This window comes from Alligator sinensis, unplaced genomic scaffold (genome assembly GCF_000455745.1).
Source record: "Alligator sinensis unplaced genomic scaffold, ASM45574v1 scaffold927_1, whole genome shotgun sequence".
Classification (NCBI taxonomy): Eukaryota; Metazoa; Chordata; order Crocodylia; family Alligatoridae; genus Alligator; species Alligator sinensis.
In genome coordinates this window covers 1,269,162-1,288,726 of record NW_005842155.1, presented here as the reverse complement: position 1 = coordinate 1,288,726, position 19,565 = coordinate 1,269,162, and the positions used below count along the sequence as shown (strand labels likewise).

The window sequence follows — 19,565 nt, the reverse complement described above, 5'->3', positions numbered from 1 at the left end:
GAAAGCGGTGCTTTAGTAATGCCTTCAGGACTAAGCCGCTTGATATTTCAGGTGATCTAATTTTCTTGCTGCTTTGCAAAAATCTCTAACACCATCTTATTCAAGGAAACAAATGAGGACTCAGTCCTGCAAAGATTTCTTCCCATGCATGGCCCTGTACACATTCAGGAGACAGACAGACATTAGGGCCCTGCTCTAACTCATGGCACTTTACATGAGTTAGAGCCAAGAGTTAGAGATCTAACTCTTCTCTACTAACTCCCACCCCTCCAACCCAACAGAGGTTTGCCTATTGGGTTGGGGAAGGGGCTAGAGCCAGCCTTCACTGGCCCTGGCCAGCAGGTGGGGGCACTCCAGCAGAACTCTGAGGAAGGTGCTGAAGTACCCCTTTCCCCTGCTGCCTGTCTCTCCCCCAGCTCCAGGGCTGTCAGTCAGGGGGGGAAGGGGGAAGGGGAGGAGCTACCAGCTGCTGAATGGCCAGAGCTGGTGGGGGTGTGTGGAAACCCTTACCTCATCCCCCACAGCTACCCCCAATACCCCAGCCAGGGTAGCTGGGGGAGGCAAAGTGAGGGGCTTCATTCCCTGCCCACTGCCCCTCAGCTCTGGCTATTCAGCAGCCAGGAGCTCCCTCCCTTTTCCCCTCCTTCCCACCTGACAGCCTGGGGGAGGGGCTAGGCTGGCAGCATCAGCCCAGCCTAGCCCCACTTTCCACATGAAAAATTAACCCTGGAGGGAACACAAGTTCCCTAAGGTGCTCTGCTTTCGAGTGCATTAATGTAATACCAGATTTGACCAGAGTTTATTTTTCACATGATTGGCCATTTTAAAAGTGCTCTGCAGTCATGCACGTGAGTTATTACATGACTGTAGCGCACTTTCAGAGGCCTGATAGCTTGAAATATGTCACTTCTGTCTGTACCTTCAGTCTCCAGTGGGTTTGCAACTCAGGGCAATTTGGCCCCATCCATAGATTTACTTAACAGCACCTTTCATGCCATCCATTGCTCTCCATTTCCCAGAAATACATTCCATGAGCCTGTGAATAAATAGTGTTACTCACCAAGTGAATTGCCAAAAACCCAACAACCTTTGTCCCTCTCTAATACACATTTTTAAAGGATAATGCAGTTACTGACCTAGGTATATGGGTAATACCATGTGCACACACAATGAGCCAAGGAACCAGACAGGTCTTTGCCTATATACCTAGTCACTGATCTGTGATCCAGGTTCTGCAAGTGATATATCTACTGCTGAAAGAACAGAGGAAAAATTCCACAAGAAAATCTTTGCAAGGTGATCTGACTCTCTGGTAGGGTTGCAGTGATAGGTGCAGATGTTCAATCAAAGCTAATGATGGTGCCATAGACCGTGTGTAGATGAAATGAGGGGCATGTGTGCATGACACTTTAAAGCGGGTTAAATGCTTTTGCACAGCTTTAATGGTGTTAGTGTTTGCATGCATCGGCAGCGTATTGCACAGTAATCCCAGCTGCTGTAGCAAATTCGGCAGTGTAATGCACCTTAAAAGACTTGGGGCACAGCAAACTAAAACTCCTCCAAGGAGTTTTAGTTTGCTGTCCTAGAGCCGTGGAATGAAGCACCAGGCTCTGTGCAGCTCAGGGGCTCTGCAGGAAGCCCATGCAGGCAGCCTGGCAGCAGCCTGGGAAGGCAGGCTTTGCCCAAGAAAAAAAAAAAAGGCAGCAAGCCTGATCTTATTTTTTCCGCCCCGGAGCCTGCCTGCCTGAGCTGTGCAGGGGCCTGGTGCTTTCCAACATGGCTTCGGTGCCCCCAGAACTGCCCGAGCTGGTTGCCTGCAGGTGGTGCCACCTGGGGGGGAGGGGGGGTGCTGCTGTCATGGAGGGAAGTGCCAGCCCCCTCCCTTCCACCCAGGGACTGCTCCGCCTGCTGGCAGTTCACCCTCCCCTCCCCTCCCCCCCCCGCTGCTGGAGAGGCAGGTAAGTGCACAGGTGTGTGCATGACACGGGAATTTACTTGGCCCTAAATTGAAGCAGTGTTTTAAAAAACCCACCACTTCAATTTAGGGCCTCTGTTTTGTCTACACACACCCATTGCTTCTTAGTCTGGCAAACACTCACTTATGTGTTTAGCTCCATTGCAGTCCAGGGGAGGGAACTGTTTTAGAGGGACTTCCCATGGTATGCCTGCCATTCTTTTAACACAGTAATAAAATAGCTAGCATCACCCAGTTGAACATAAATTTCCCCTGGGTGCAGAACTTTGGCTGAGAAAATATAATTAGATACAAAACCTGTCCATAGGCTTTCAAAAAGAGCAATACAGATTACATACCGAGGCCCTTTATGTAGCAATTAACAACTTTGGGCAAAGCTCAGCCCCATGTTTGCCATTTTTCAGCTTAAATAAAAACCACAGTTAGCATTTGTATGCTAATTAGGATTGTGTTCACTGGACAGTCAAGCTCAGTGAAGCATACCATTTCTGTAACGACACAAGATGTTTTAATAAGAGCAATTTGTACTTTGGTTTAGTAAGCTCATGCCCATTTCTATTGAATGCAATGTTCTCTTTACGCTAGCTATGTGGCCTGTTAATCTTTGCCATTTACTAAGCATAGCAGAATCACTTTCCTTTGGCAGGCTTTTGGCCAGCACATGAGTGCATTCAACAATCTTGTGAAACTGGAAATGCCTGACACAAATCTTACAGCTAGGTTTCATGAGAGAGTTCTGTAGAACAGTATATTAGTGTCAACAGCTGGACTGAACCCAAAATCACTGGATGTAAATATTAGTCTCTTCTGCCTGAGCTAAAAGACCCAGCATTCTTAGCCAATGCTGTAGTACACATAGTAACTTCCAAGAGTGGCCCAGCCATAAGGGGGACTGATATTCAGTAGGAGTGGGTCACAAGAGCAGTGCTGAATTCTGCAGATGGTTAAAAATGCTGAGGAAGCTGAAAAATTCAGAAAATTACCTTTTTATAAGTCTAATAATATGCAAACAGTACAAAATTATTACTGAGATCAGCATGGTGTTAAAACAAGTTTGCACTCACTTTGTGCAACTGGAAATAATTTGGCAAGACAGAATTGGGTCATAAAAGAAGTTTTCCCCCTTGTGTTCTGGTTGAAAGTGGAGTAATCTGAAATTCATTTCTTCTTCTTCTCCTTCTCATATCCTTGTCATAAACTAGATGCTTTTTCAGAATCATGCACAAGTGATGGCTCTTTCCACTGCTGCAGCAACGTCCTCCTTCATACAGGTCTCACTAAGGAGTTGGCAAACGAACATGTGCTCCATAATCTGCACTTCATAGCACTCGCATATATTCATGTCATTAGAGTAGCTCTGTTTGATCATGTGTATTTTTGATCTTCCAGTTTGTGTGCACAGGCAATTCAGGCATCGCCATGTTGGGCAAGCTAGATCTGCCGCAGTTGGGCAATCTAAATCTGCCTTCTGGGTTTCCAGGTTCATTTCAGAGCACCTGATTGCATGTAATCTTTCCTTTCATAACCTCAGACACGCCTGTCAGCCGTTGTGTCCAACAGCACAACGCTGGTCACAAAACTGTTTCATGTTTTAAATCATTTAGTTCCTTCTGTATGACCACAGAGTGGATGCCTGGAGACATCCATCTTCCATGATCTTTCTTTTTGGCTCGCTATCTTTCTTCTGATCTGAGGTGGTACAATGCCATCCAGTAAGGGCAGACTTATCTTCTGGTGTTGGCTTTAGACATCCTGTTATTTGACAACAGCTGTTGTTTAGAACCGGGTCTATTTTCTTGGCATGAACTGATCATTCCCATACTGGACATATATACTCTGCAGTGAAGTAACACAAGGCAATAACAGTAGTTCATAATGTAGCTGGGTTAGCTCCCCACTTTGAATTGAGCAATTTTTGAAGTATGTTATTGTGAGTGCTGACTTTCCCTTTTGTCTTTTCTATATGTGTGTTGAAGGTAAGTGTTTGGTCCAATGTAGCCCCCAAGTACACAGGGTTTGGGTGATTAGTCAGTGGAATTCCACCCCAGATTATGTTTAATTTTCACTTGGCTTCTCTATGGTGTGTAGGTTAAAAGCTATGACCTGTGTCTTGGTTGGGTTGACATGAAGCTGATTCTTATTGTAGTAATCTGAAAGGTTGCTCAGTGCACATCAGTCTGCTCCTGACAGTAGCAAAGTCTTTCTCTTGAGATGTGATGCATAGATCATCAGCATAGATGAAGCTCCTCGTATTACTCTGCATGGGTTGGTCATTGGTATATATGTTAAAAAAGGTCGGTGCTAGCTTGTGGGAGGCCATTTCATTGTCCTCTCCAGTGGCTCTTGCGCAGTTGTACAGTTCTACGTAAAAATGTTTATTCTCCAAAAGAGATCAGATGAGCTGTACTCAGTGGTCATTGTGTGTCATATTGTAGACTTTGGCAAACAGGTTTTGGTGGTTGACTGTCATATGCCGCTGATAGGTCTACAAACACAGCACCTGTTATCATCCCTTTCTTGAATCAATCTTCTATATGCTGGGTTATGTTTGCTATTTGGCTAGTGCAGGATTTGCCGGTCTAAACCCGGATTGTTTTGGTATTAGATGTTGTTTGATATGAGGTGAAAGGTGATTAACAATAAGGTGTTCATAAAACTTGTAAAGATGACACAGAAGTGACACTGGCCTAAAGTTCTCTGGCTTTAACATTGGCCAGCCACCATAACTTAGGTATTATAAGGATTGATGAGCAATTGTTAAAAAGATGTAATACCCATAACTTGGTTGCAGGACCAAAGGGTTTGATCTGCTCCATGCATATGTCATTGGATCCTGCTGTTTTGCCATTCTTTTAGCAACTTATTTCAGTGTCAAGTTTATCCATTGTGTATGGCACATAAAATGATTTTCCTCCAGATCAGTTTGCCATCTAATTTGTATTTTAGGCTGTTCATTCAAAGCTTTACTACTGAGCAGAATTTGGTGAGCCACATGGTTGGCTGTGATGTTGTGGTGTTGCTGTACTTTGGGTTTTATTCAGCTTGTGAATGCTTAACCATGCTTTCCTGCTAGTGTGGGTCATATCTGTTCTTTTGATCAATTATTTTTATTTCTGTCACTTTCTTCTTGGAGCTTGTTAATTAGGGCTGTCCCTGCCACAATAACATCTTCTGAGAAAGGATCTCTTTGAAACATTTGCTGGTATTTTTTGTGCTTGGCTGCTGGTATGGGGGTAAGTCCTGGAGTATGTTCAGTTCTGCATCCTCGAGGTATATTCTTCTTGGAGGTTTTGCACAGTGCATTCAGAAAGAGGTTGTAGTTATCTGAGACTGGTTCAATGTGTGTCACTTTTTTGTCAAGGTCTTCAGAAAAGCCTCTCCAGTCTGCTTTCTTAAAATTGAAGTGTCTACATATTGGTACTATGCTTGGAATTATGGCTGCTGTGACTCTGATAGCGACAGATCTGTGCTGGGTGTGGGGAATGGTTTCCAACATGTCTTTTTTCGTACATGATTTTTCTATTGCTGTCAACAAAAGCAAGGTCTAGATTATAACTTCATTGATGTTGTGTTGATAACGAGCTTCAGTTTTATGAAAATAGTGCTGCCGTATTTCTTGGGCTGCCTTTCAATAGCTAATCTCATCCCAGAGATGATGGCCTATTGCTGTTTGGCCCTCTATGTGTCTTCTGGAGACAAAGCACATCATCACTGTAGTTAGTGCAAATCCTGGAAAGATCGTCCTGTTTGACTCCTATGAGTCATAGAATCAGAGAAAGTTAGGGTTATAGAGTCCCTCTATATTTACAGAGATGACTGTCAGTGCTCATGGTTATGACACAGCTGATCAACCTGTTACGAATTAGAGTTTTGCATTATATATGTTCTGAGATTGCTGATGACAAGCTTTTAGCAGAATTTGCAGATTCATTGGAAACAGACAGGGGCTGTGTTGTGAATGCTTTTGCTATGGCTGCTATGGGAGTTGGATCTCAGTGCCTCATCTTGATTTATGCAACTCAGCTGGATCCTGAATGGGTGCTGCTTGCACCACAAAGAGGACTTAGATCTGCCCTATTCCTCCTCTCTGATTGGCTCTTCATAGTTTTTTGGTGCCTGGAACTTCCTGGCCATGAAGGGGTGTGAATGGACCTGGGTCTATTGGGTGTGTGAGAAGTGATACAAGTTAACCCTATAAAGAGCAGTACTGATGCTGTCCTACCATACTCAGCTAGCCCCTTGATTACTCCCAGGTTCAGAAGAGGGAAGGAAAGGTGGCAGAAAGCCACACTTGCCATGTGCAAGTGTAACTAACTATTGCTGTGGTGCACCTGAAGGCTGAGACCTTTGGGACATGCACATCAGTAATTCAGGTTCCTTGGACAGATTTTCAGAACAACGCTGATTTAAAACTTCTGTCTATATGTAGAAACAGGCATCCTAAAAGCCAGTCAGCACAATTAGAAGTCTGTGTGGGGCCTCTAGCACCCTTGAAAAGTAATTTGCCTTTGCCTAGCAAAGAGAGATGGGTTTGTTTCCCAGTCAGCCATCCTTGTATTTTTCTACCCATCATCATGAAAAAGATCTACAACTAGGTAATTGAGCTAAAAGAAAAGGAAAAGCCTTGCCAGAAAGGAGAAAGGAGGTCACTCATGGAACAGGAAGCTGATCATATCTACATTTTTTCTCTCTAAGCACAGCAGACACACGCAGCAGCATTTCTCAGTAGAATAAGAACTTTTCCACATTTTTACACATCTAACAAAAAGCACATTCATCTTTTTTTTCTTGACATTATCTCAGCTACTTTTGCTTCAATCAGTTCCTTCTTTTTTGATAACATTTGTCTGCACTGAATAGTACCCAGTGAGGAATAATGCAAGTAAGTTTCATCAGCAACAATACAAAGATTTTATTTTACAGGTAACCTTTGCAAAGGATTGTGAACAATACACAGATACGTAACCCACTCTTACCAACAATCCTGTATCCAAACCTCTCCTGAATTATACAGTAAACAACCAGTTAGTGTTGCCAACCTCCACTTTTCTACTTGTCTTCTCAAACAATGTATGTACTAGTTCTTAAATCATAAAATCTTAATCAAGCAGTCTCATATACAGACTTCCTCAATAGACCTTGTCACATTTTGCACAATGTACTCCCCAATAATAGTTTCTAAGAGTCAGATATGTGTATTTGACTATTCAGGATTTAGCTGTAGCAGTGCCATCTGTTGGCAAACCCAGTACCAAATAGTTTTATGTTAGTAACAGGTAACAAAATTAGTAAGTCTGTATAGGACTGTAGTTATTTGCACAGAACTAAACACTAAGGCTGAGATTTTCTCTGTCTAAAAAATGTGGACCAAAAAACATAATCTGTTCTTGTCACCTCCAGTCATGCCTTTCGCACATCTTATGCTTGTTCCCACTGTTTTCAACAGACGTAAGCTATGGATAGACTTTCAACTTTTAACCACTTTAAAATGAAAACCAGATTTTTTGTTTGAGAACAGGCATCAGCCTGATGTAATGGTTACTTCTGCATGTCCCTATAGCAATACAAGTGAGCTGAATTGCTGTAACTTTAAAATGGAATGAAACAGCCTTGAAGTTGCAGTGGTTTTGCTAAACTTGCACTGCTACAGAAGCATGCAAAAATAACAGACACCTCAAAACAGCTTATGTGATATCATTTGAAAGTGATACAATTTTTGCAATCTGTGTATGCCTTACACTGTAACAACTTATACCAGGATCACTGGCTACTGATACAATTGCAACTTCTGCTTATACCTGGTGTGGCAGCTTCTCGCCAAGGGGGGGAGCTTATTCTTTTCAACCCTAGACAAGACCTCTCAGTGCATGGCATTCAGTTGCTCGCTAACCGATCCCCCCCCACTCTGCAGTGTTTGTCCACTTGTCACTCTTCTCCTGCCCACCCCGCTCAGCCGGTGTGCCGTGGGGTGAGGGAGGCCCTGTAAGTGTGCCGTGGGGTGAAAAAGGTTGGCAAACACTGATGTATGGTCAGTTTTCTATCCACTGTACATTTATGGCATGTGGGTTAAAGAGTATGCCTGTGCATATGGCTTCTTCTTGTATTCAGTAGGAGGAATTCTTGAAGAACCCACTGTTGTCAGTAATAATGTACACCTTCACTGAAAATATATCTTAGTTAAAAACAAACCATCTTTCTTGCACGTTACAATTGTTTACTTATTCTATCCCTGGCAAACCATAACTTAAAGTTCTCCAAGGAATAATGATTTTCTGCAGTCAGATTTACAGAATTTCATTATCTCCAAAAGCCAGGGTACTCAGTGCTTTCATGTCATTTTTTTAAGAAGTGGATTTATTGCAGAAATTTCCAGTGGGAAGTGCAGCTGGACCTCCCTACCAATACATTAAGCTGCTACTAACAACTCTTTTCAAATGTCTGCATTATTTAGATGTAATTGGGACTTTTATAAATCCAGTCAGTAAGCATAAGATATATTGAACGCGTCACACTGTAGGTTACTTGTTACTGCTTCCAGGGACTTTCAAAATACTTGCCTCAGTTTGATGTTTCTCAGAGCTCAGTTCCAGTGCTGGAAAACAAAATTCTTGATTTAATGTGAAGCTTGTTTTCGGCTGATCAACATTTTGAGCTCTTTAAGGAGATGTGTGGGCTGGGATTTGCCTCTAGCTTTTTCATCTCCACTTCACTTTCTCAGTTATACTAGATTTGTCTTAACTAGAGTTTGTTTAATACTCCTGAACTGTATTCCCAATCCCTCATTTTTATAATAATTCTAGCATGTGACAGCTAAATCTATCATCAAGCAAACTAGTCATTATAAATTAGCTCTGTTTTTGCCTTATTAACCAGGATATTAATTACACTGACTTTGGAAATTTGGGGGGAAAAGTTTTCTTTATCTGTACCACAAAGTAATCTTTAGAGCACCTTACTTTATCAGAGTTGCGACTATGAGCTAACTTTTAACGGGATGTCATACTTGACAGCTAGATTTGTCCCACATTGCCAGTTCCATCTCATCTGAGGCCTGATCCCATTCCCACAGAAGTCAATGCCAATTGTGCCATTGCTTTCAGTGAGACAGCATGGTGCTTGTTAATTATTAAAGCTCATAGGGAGTTTAGGAACATACACTCTAAACACAGAGAGATTTGCAGACTGAAAACACACCAAAATTCATTTGTACACTGGTGCTCCTAAGGGCAGTGCTAAGCCTGCTAGTGGCAGCTATGTGACACTTTTTCAGCATATGGCATGTGTTCGGTAGTTGGGCAGGGCATGCTTTCACAGCAGCACTCCCTAGCACTGTCCACACTGGGCTAGGCATGCCTTCAATAAGCACAGCCAGCTGGGAGTTTTTCAAAGGAATATGTTTCTGATGAAAACACCCTTTTCTCAGAATCAAAATTGTCCCAGCTGCTCCCTTGGAAAGCCTTTGTTCATTTCCCTTTGGGTCTGCAGGGGGAAGTGGAAATGACAAAGTGATCAAGACAGGCAGCGGGGTGGGAGGGGAGATCAAGGAGGGGAACAGCTCAGCTCTCTAGTAGTCAGACTGTAGTATGTGTAGAGAGCCTGGGCAACTGGCTTCAGCACCTGGCCTGGAAAGGTTTCCTGCATTTCACTTCTGGCCCGGGAAAGTGACAAGAGACTTTCAGGAGGAAGCGGAACAATTCCCTTGAAATTCTCCCAAAATTAACACTTCTGGAAATCCCTTTTTAAAAAAAAGTCTTAAATACTTCACTTCTTTTTCTCAATTTGATATGAGAAAAAGACATGAAATGTCATAAAATATTTTGAAAACAGATTTCTGTTATCCAGCCAGCTCCAATAGTGACTTGTCCAAAATATGCAGCAGCTCCATGGCAGAAAAAGAGCCTATTTATTCCTCCCCCGCAGTGTCCTAGCCACTGAACATCACTAATCAGCAAATTGCTAACAATTTCTCATTGAAACCACATCAGTAGTTTTCTACTGCAATCTCAATTTACTGTCATTCTGGGGACATTCAGTTAATATACCTGTCATTAGCCATAGTGTTTTATGAAAAAAGCCAATAAAAGATTAAAGAACAAGATTAATGAATTATATTTGCATAAATGTGATGCATTCATAGAAGCACATTAGGTAACAAGCACTTATTGATGATCCTTTAATATTTGGATTTAAAACAAAAAGTTTCCCTTTCTTACTATTCATTGCTGAGCATTTTATAGAGGGAGATTTGCTTTTAAAAGACAGTCTAAGAAAAGCACTGAAGACTTTTTATCAAATGAAGAAAGCATCTGGAGTATTTATCCTGAAGTAATGTGTCCTGGGATCATAATCTGCTCTAAACCACTGGACATCTAGAGAAAGATCATTGACTTCTATCAATCAATTATTGTTAGAAATCTGAAATTAATTAAGTACTTGAGCCTACAAAGCCCATAACTGTTGTCTCTGTTTTTTGATCAGAAAAAGAAAAAACAACAACACAGAAAAAAAGAGAGGATGAGTTGATTCAGAAGATCCATAAATTGGTGCAAAAAAGAGATTTTCTTGTAGATGATGCAGAAGTGGAGAGATTAAGGTAAGAATTAAAAATGCCTGAATTTGTTCCAGAGACTTGGCAGGGCTCAAAAAGTGCCTGACGCTATTCCCACTGAACTTAATGACAAAATTTCCATTGACATTAATGGAAGTGGACTCAGATCTTAAAACATTCTGTAATGCTAAAAGCTTCTCTCCAGTCCCATAGGAGATACATGCAAACTAGATGGCTACATTTCTGTCCGCTTATTCTGTAATTTTGCTTAATCTCATGACTACAGAGGGTTAGTTTCCTTCTGTTTCCATTACAAGAAAATGACCGAGCCATCTACCATTACAAAAGGGAGAAAGGATTTCAGTCAGATTCCTGCCAGAGGAACTTTCCAGATGGGGGAAGTAAACTTTGAAAAAAAAGATTTTCCCACAGGGGCAGATGCAAGGGAGATAGTGGTACAGTCACTCCCCTCCCCTCTCTTTGATTTCTGGTACACCTAAGTTTAAAACCAACTGCCTGCCAGTGGCAGTAGCATTTCTATTCAGGCAGCAGCAAGAGAATCACTTGACCTTATGGCTCATTATAATCTACCAGATTCCTTCTAAACTGCCAGGAGTGTTAATGGCCCTCTCTCTTTTTTAATTGTCTTAATGTCCCTCTAATCAAGCTATTCTTTCTTCTGCAATTCTGCTCTCTGCTAGCTGATCCTGGTAAAGTAGCTCCTATTTCACAGTTCTGCAGACTGTTTTTAAAAACATTAACTCCAGTGTGAAAATAACTCAGGTAGCTAAAACCGTTAATTCAGATGAGTATTAACTCAGGTGTGAAAATAACTTCCAGTGAAACATTGGATGCACTGTCAAGATGCATAAGAAGGCCTGATTTTGTTTCATGGATCTGAAAGAGAGGTATATTTAATTCTTATGATCATGGGATCAAAGAAGCAACATCTTAGACTGTTTTTGACTAGCGTGCTGTGTTTTCAATACACGACGTATGATATAGCAAATTATTACACATTCCAATAAAGTTATATTTGTTTTCTGTTCAGTCTCCAACTGAATAATATAGTCCTAGGACCCTAGCATATTAGCAAAGAGTCTAGTTCCTTTTTACCTGGAGAAAAATGAGTTTTGTGTTATATATAATGATCAGGGATCTGGGGTTTCTGTTTGCTGCAGAAAAATGTGGGTTTTCTCTTTTAATAGAGAAAAATGTGGATTTTCTCCTTTAAAGAAGAGAAATGTGGGAGAGCGTGGGTTTTTCCCATGCAGGCTGGCAGAGTTCCAGCCTGCAAAGGGCTGCTTGGGGCTGGGAGTGGGATGCAGGGGGCAGGAGGTGCTATGTGTATCTGTGCGTGCACACATGCATGTGGCAGCCAGGCAGGGTGGTGGAGAGCACCTCCTGCAGCTCCCTCCAGGTAAGTCTATGGGGCTGGGGGCCATGGGGCACAGCCAATGTGTTGGGTGGATGTGGAGGAAAGGTGATGTGTCAAGGGGGGTGGGGAAGCACAAATGAAGTGGCAGGGGGGCCAAGGCAACATGGTGGGTAGGGGGGCACATGACCCCCTGAGATTTCTGCACCCACAACAGGGTGCGGGGCTGCAGCTGGGCCAGACCAGCTCCAGGTGGCAGCAAGAGGCACAACTTTGCGCCACTGCCACTGCTGCACCTCACCATGGCAGCATGGTGCTGCCTCCTGCGCCAGGTCCCTCCATGTATTTCCTGTGTGTCCCCCTTCACCATGCACCCACTCCCTTTCTCACACACTGGGGGGCTAGGGGTGGGGAGCAGCGGGTCAGGAGTGAGAGGTTCCAGCAGGGCTGTGGGGCTGTGGGTTGGGAGTGAGGGACAATGGCATGGGCAGAGGCAGGACACTGGCATATCAGGGCTGCTCAGTGCCACAAAGCAGCAGGGCGGGGGGGACACAGCCACAGCTGGACCTGCATCTTGGTGAGCAAAGGAGGCAGGAGGAGCTCTGATTTTATATGATAAACCACCCCCCACCAAAATATATAGGCATTTGGAGTTGTTTTTTTTTTAAATAATTGAGGCACTGGTAGGCTTCCAAATTGCTTTAAAATTATAAATATATCAATAAAACATTGTGTTAATATGATACCTATATATATCTATATATATATCTATATATAGATATATATAGATATAGATATAGATATCTATATCTATAGATATATAGATAGATATATGTAGAGGTGTTTCATTTTAATCATGGAAAAACACAGATTTGGGGAGGTTTCATTTGAGAATTTGGGGTTTCTGTCATAGAATTTGCAATTTTTAAACAGAGAAAACCAGGATCCCCAATGATGATGCACCATACTCTCTGCACCCCCTCTATCAAAATCCTAGATTTGTCCCTGTTTTAACACATACATATACACTATTCTTTAGGTAAGCATAATAATAATAATAATAATAATAATAATAATAATAATGTCACTGAAGTGATGTTTAGAGGCACCAACCACCATTTGTACATATCATAAAAAACAGCACCCAGCCCTATGAACTTAAAGTCTAAGTAGACAAGACACACAAAAGATGGGAGGGAAACTGCCCAAAGTCATGCAGTGGGTCAGTGGTTGATTGATTTGAAACAGAAACTGGAATCACTGACTCCTAGTTTGGCATCTAAAGCCTCACCTGCAACCAGAGACTCTAAAGGCCATAAAACAACTCCATTCCAAACTGCTGAAAATACATTAAATGCAGCTGTGAATATAGCAGTGGCAGACAGCAGCATGTGAAACGGAAAGAAGTGTCACCACATTCACGTTAGTGTGGCGGGGAACGAGCACTAACCTAAGCCACCCACTTTGGACCTTACACACATATAACTACACTGCTTCCAGCTCAGGAGGTAGTATGTGCAGAGCAGCACAACCTATTTGAGTGTCCTGGGTAGTCTGAATTATGGAAATCTTACTGGAAACATGAATCGCTATCACTGCTTTGAAGCATGCTGCTTGATAATAATTAATTGTATTTCTTCACACTAGAATGAAATACTTTCTATAAATGTGCTCTTTACCAATTTTGAAAGAATGAGACAATGAGACAAAATCCCCATTTTTTTTGCTAAATCAGCAAAGTGGTGATAGTTTCTTAGGATACTGCTGCCCCCACACACAAAAATTCACTTGGGAGAGTTCAGACAGCAGGATGCTTAATGCCCATTGGACTAATTCTACTGTTCATTAGTGTGGCTAGCAAAAAATGTGCTAATGCACAAATGTGCAGTAGATTAGTCCAATGACCATTAAGCATCACAAAACAAGCATTCGTTTGCACTAATGCGCGGTAGCACAGATTACAGTGCTTTAAGTTAGTACCTGTTATTACAGGTACTAAACAATGCGCTGTAATTACAGAGTATTAATGCACATGTAGACGCACCCAGTAAGGTCAAATTTTCAGTTTGGGGATGGGTTGGGGGAAGGAGGATCTTTACAAAAGGATTATAACACGTACTGTTTCCTTTGTTGCTCTATGAAAGGGAGCCTACTTCTGAGTTGGAAAACGATCTGGCAAAGGCCCTGGTTCACTAAAGCATTTAGTCATATCTTAATTTAAAATATCTGCTTAAATTCCATAGGCTTTAATGGAGTGAACTAAGAGCTTAGGATGTGGGGAGCAGGAGGGAGGGGGGGTGCTAACACTTGTCTGTCTCACAGGGATATGGAAAGGCTTGGGGGAAAATCCCACTCCCTTTGAAGTAAATGATAGTTTTACTGTTGGCACCAATGGGATCATGATTTTGCTTCAAAGTTTCTAATGACCTTTGAGACAAAAAGTGTTCAGAAAGGTTAGTAATAGGTTTTATGGAACTCTTACCTTTACAGAAGAGGCTGGATCTGATAGTTGTGTAGGAATATTTTTTTTTAATTCTTTTTCTTTTTGCACCAACAGAGAACAAGAGGAAGACAAGGAGATGGCTGAATTCCTTCGAATCAAGTTAAAGCCTTTAGACAAAGTAACACAACCTCCAGTCAGTAAGTTTCTAACTGTTCAAAAAGAGGTAGGACAGGAAAAAGCTCTTCAAAAAATTCTGGAAAGAAAGGAATAGATTTCTAAGGTCTCTCAGGACTTGCTAGTCAAGCACCCAGTGAATGTCAATGAGAGTTTGGCATTTCACTTGCATTTGTACTTCTGAAAAATATTCCCTGAATTGCTTTGACCAAAACCAGCCTCGGTTTCTAGCCATCTCGGCTAAGTTATTAAAAACAATTTAAGGGATTTTGATGCCTAATTCCAATTAAAATCAAATCTAAATTTTATATGCAACTTTAGAAAACTGTCTTAACCTGTTTTATAAGTTAGCAATGTGTTTGTCTGTGCACAGACATTGCCACAGCTTATTTGTGCCACAACAGTAGTTTATTGCAAGGATTTTTTGATGAAAAAAATGAATACACTTTTAATCATGTTGGCTCAACTTAGCTAGCTTGAATACTTGAAAATCCTTTTTCCAAGTCAGGCTAACATTTTTGAATGCAGGGTAGCTGGCTGTGCCACAGGCTATGGCAAAACAGTGCCAGATAGCATAACTCCCCAGGTTGTAGCCCATAAGTATATTATACTATACATTTCTGAACAGTACTTGGGAATAAACAGGATGTTGAGAACAGGATTGGCTCCTAAATTGTCATTCAAGTCAGCTGCAAATTGCAACACATCACTGGGTTAGTTCAAGGGTAGATGAAACCTTCCCTAGAGTTTACCTGTCCCTTTATTAAGGGATCTTTATTATATGGCCTTTTCAAGGCATCAGTCTCAAAGATACACTGCCAGGTCTCAGCCTTACATATCTAACTCTGGTCTAAGCAGAGAGATGGTCTCAAGGGTCAACTGGCCATTATTCCATTTTCATCTTCTTTTCCTCGGTAGGAAGATGCTATTTTATTAGCTGGGTATTATGTAAAGAGGAACCTGAATGGAGAAGGAGGTTCTGATGGTTGGAGTGTCTGAACTAACCATATAAACCGAACAACAATGGTACCTCCAGAAAGCATATCCCTATTTGTAATCTCCCTCTTACCTTGACTTACAAATACATCTAAAAATATACAGTAATTTTGAATGAACATTAATTTCCCTAAATTCAGCTGTTTTAGCACTCCATCTTAAATGGCACACTGTGGAAAACACGACAGTGATAAACTGAATGTCAATTATTGATGTGCTACCTAAGTGTCCTGGGAGGCAAGAGCTGAGTAAGAGCATTTTAGTCTCACAGACCTTCCCATCAGCAGCCTCACCCAAATATCTATACCTTCACAACATCCTGGCTGGTCACACACATTGAAGGTTAGAGATGATAACTTTGGCTGATATTCATTCTGGCAACATTTTTATTTGGTAGAGAACTAAGAAGCACCTAATGAGCCAGGTTGTCAGACAAGCTATGTTAAACACCTGATAGATATCAGCCCTAGAACCACTGCCATTGAGGAAAACAGAAGAAAACCCAAGCTCAGGAAGAGCAGGAGATATTGTTAAAACAGTAGTAGATGGTTTCTAAGTTAGGCTGTTCACTTATGCTACTGGAAAGTGCTGGGGAATTAATACCTGACTCTAAAGGAAGCAGATGAGAAATGAGACCATATAGTCCTCGCTCGGTGAGCGTGCCCTATTAGTAGGAAAATACCAACTTAAAAGGGTCTGTATCCAGTAGAATATCACCATTTTGCACAGCTTAGTTTCAAAGGACCAGGATCTTCCTGGAGTGGGCTTACAGCAGGGATGGGCACAGGTTCTGCTACAGGACTGAGAAAGAGATATTTAAAAATGCATTGCTAATTGTTTATCACCTTTTAGTCACGAGGACATGACTCACCTCCCTTGCATGTTCTCTTTCCTTCATCTTCCTTTTAATGCTTTTTACTATTTAAAATTGTTAATAATAAAGATACTTTTCCCTTTCTGTAAAAAAACTATGTTTTGCCCTTGCTGAGCCTGACATTAACATCCTTAAGCAAGTTGCACTGACCTGCATGGGCTATCTTCTAAGCTGGAAGTGGTGTAGCTGCGCCCACATGGCCCCATGCGCCAGATAATTAGTACCATAGTGACAGTACCTAGTAGTCCATTTCTATGCTAATTAGCCTGCCTGCAGCACTGCCCAGACGCAGCTACACTTCTCCCAGTTCAGAAGGCAGCCCACATGGTGAGGTGCAGTGTGTTTGAGGACACTCGCTGGGCATGGTAAATTTACTATGTAAACTGTAGTCTTGCTATCAGTCTCTGAGGACTAGTGGATGTAGGAACCCAGCCAATGTAATGATACTGATTTTCACCAACTAAGGATCCTGACCCTCACACACTATGTCTAGTGGTGGACTGACACAGACAGACAAAGCAGTCTGAGGAAGCATACACTGCCATTGCAATTGCAGTTCTTGGCAGTTGAACACTGCACTTTAGTCTCCAGGGCTGTCAGGCAGTGACTGACTTCCTGGTCTCCCACTCAGAGGGCTGGCTGATATCTAAGGTTTTCTGATTAGCTTTCCCTTTCACCTCCACCACTTTGACCCAGGACCCACTTCTACTCATTGTTTTTCCATTTTCTGTCTCATTTCATGTCACATCTAGATTCTGTGGCCTCTTCCACTCTTGGAAGGGCTCCACCCAGCAGTCTCAGGCATTAATAAGCTGGTGCCTTTCAACAGCACTAGAAGCACTGTCCAAAGAGAATGTCCATTCAAGTGTGTCCAGAAGCAAAACTTGTTGTGTGCTTCAGCTAGAAGCAAGTAGAAACAGTGTGGTCCAGCTCCAGGTTTTTGATAGTGCTCTGTTTTGAATGTTACAGGTGCCCCAGCAGAAAAGAAGGCAGAACCTCCTCCAAGCAAGCCCACTGTTGCCAAAGCAGGCTTAGCTATCATTAAAGATTGCTGTGGGGCCACACAATGCAGCATCATGTAGCAATGGGCCCTTTGTCAAGTCTATCCATTTTCTTTTCAAACCTTTTCTTCGGATAAAAGTATAGGGTGAAAGGATTTAAAAGCATCCCAACAGCCAAATCAATAGCTACTGTAACATTACAGTAATGTACTGAACGTGTACCAATAGTGAACCCTTCACTGTTGCATGGATCACTCAATGCGCATGCCTAAAACAAAGAAATATATATATAGCAGCTGTCCAATGACCAGAAAAGATTTGTAAGAATACAAGAAAAAAATACAATCCTGTGACAAATGTGAATTAGAAAAGGGCATGTTTTACCAAGTAATGTGTAAAGTAGCAATTTTAAAAAATTCCTCACTTTGTAGGATTTGTTATACACTTTTTCCCCTTGGTAAACTGAATTTGAACACTTGCCAAGGTCTGAGTATAAAATAGCCCATCTTGGCTCCTTTTCAAAATGAAACCTCCAAGTGGTGATATTGTATATAGTGCAACCAATAGATGAAGCGAATTTAATATAACTGATGTTGCATACAAAATATTATTGATCTAGTGTAACATTCACCTACTTTGCTGTGGAGTTTCATTTCCATTTCTTCATAAAGAATGGATAACAATGACCAAGGATGCTGTCCCCAGACTTGATTTATTGTGACATTTAAGTGACATTGTGGTCAAACATCCAACATCAATTCTGAACAACCCTGTTCAGATGGATATTGACTGTCCATTTGTAAACTGGTCTCTGCTAAACTTGTAGCAGATGCAGTTAGTGCTGGGTGTAAATTCAAACACTACATCATTTGTGTCCACCTTGCACACAGTCAGCAAGGTAATAACCCAGAGAGTTCAGTCAGCTATTTAAAACAGCATCTAAAAGCACTACTAGACTATGCATCATGGTTTAAATAGGTTGCTGACCAGAAGGGTAGAAAAACATGAAGGCAGCATGATCATTTAAGATATGAATCAGGGTGCTAAAAACAGCTATTAGTTAGATACTTAATGACTATGGGAAACACTTGCTGCCACATATTAGAGAAAAACAATAAACACCCCAATTATGACTTTGAGTTCACAACTAAAAAATACAAAGATGAAATTGTTGATACCAAGAAGGTTGCAATATATAAGCAGCGATATGTTTTCAGACTAAAGGAAACACAGATAGACCTAATATACCTGTGTTTCACTTTTTAACTGCATTTTCAATCAGTATGCAGACTACAACATGTAAAATCTAGTTGTTCTTTTGATAACAGTAAGATGGTATTGTCTCTGTGACTTGTACACCATATGTATAGGCATGTGTTGTGATGGATGTAAGTAATTAAATAAATGCAGACAATCTAATGTGAAAGCAGCAGGCTTAAAAGGAATAATAATGATAAACAGGTGGTAAAATGTTCCTAAAAGAACATTTGGACCAGTCTGACTGGAAAAGAAATTAAATCACAAGATCGCCATAGCTAGAGGGAGAGATGGCTTAATCAAGTGAGGATTTCTGAGAATGTTTAAAGTTGATGGTAGACTGCTGTTCCTAATCATGATGGGAGGGACTGCTGGGAAACCAGCATTTAAAGAAGTCGTGTTGCCAGATCTTTTTGAGGGGTGGGGAGAAATCAGCAGTGTGTTTCCAGTGAGGAAGCAATGCTGGCTGAAGAATTGTATTAACAAGGAATCCTCCTGGGATTCAGCTTTTATGGCTAGAGTTTAGGTACATCTCTGCAGAACAGTGGCAGTAAAATCCTAAAGAACAAGCACAGCAAAGACATCAGTTGGTGTCTCGAGGAAATCGAACTAACATTACAGAATTGAAACTGATCTTTTTACTTTCAGAATGTAAAGATCAGCTTTGCTGAAAGAAACGGTTATCAGTGAAGTCTTAGGGGTATTTTTTTTTGGGGGGGGAAGGAATCTTTTTCCATTGGATAACTAATACATAAAAGTTGAGCAGCTTTGACCAAAATAAATCAGTGGTTCCTTTGGAAGCAGAATCAAGGATCCTCCTGGCTACAGGTCTTGTAACGAATGACTAGACTGTGCAGAATCAGATTTTTAGTGGTGTTCAATGTTAATGCTCCCTTTGTTAAATTCATAAGGGTTTTTTTTT

The 19,565-nt window shown here is 41.5% G+C and overlaps 1 protein-coding gene across 1 annotated transcript in view; it reads left to right on the top strand.

Annotated features, from left to right (window-relative positions):
- The window catches only part of CUNH16orf45 (chromosome unknown C16orf45 homolog), a 117,419-nt gene extending 99,863 nt beyond the window's left edge, over nucleotides 1-17,556 (top strand). Inside the window, exons 4-6 of the mRNA XM_006025588.3 lie at nucleotides 10,454-10,568; nucleotides 14,456-14,538; nucleotides 17,355-17,556. Coding sequence (XP_006025650.2) covers nucleotides 10,454-10,568; nucleotides 14,456-14,538; nucleotides 17,355-17,467 — 311 coding nt within the window. The 3' untranslated portion in view covers nucleotides 17,468-17,556. The remainder of the gene's footprint in view (nucleotides 1-10,453; nucleotides 10,569-14,455; nucleotides 14,539-17,354) is intronic.
- The last annotated feature ends 2,009 nt before the right edge of the window (nucleotides 17,557-19,565 follow it).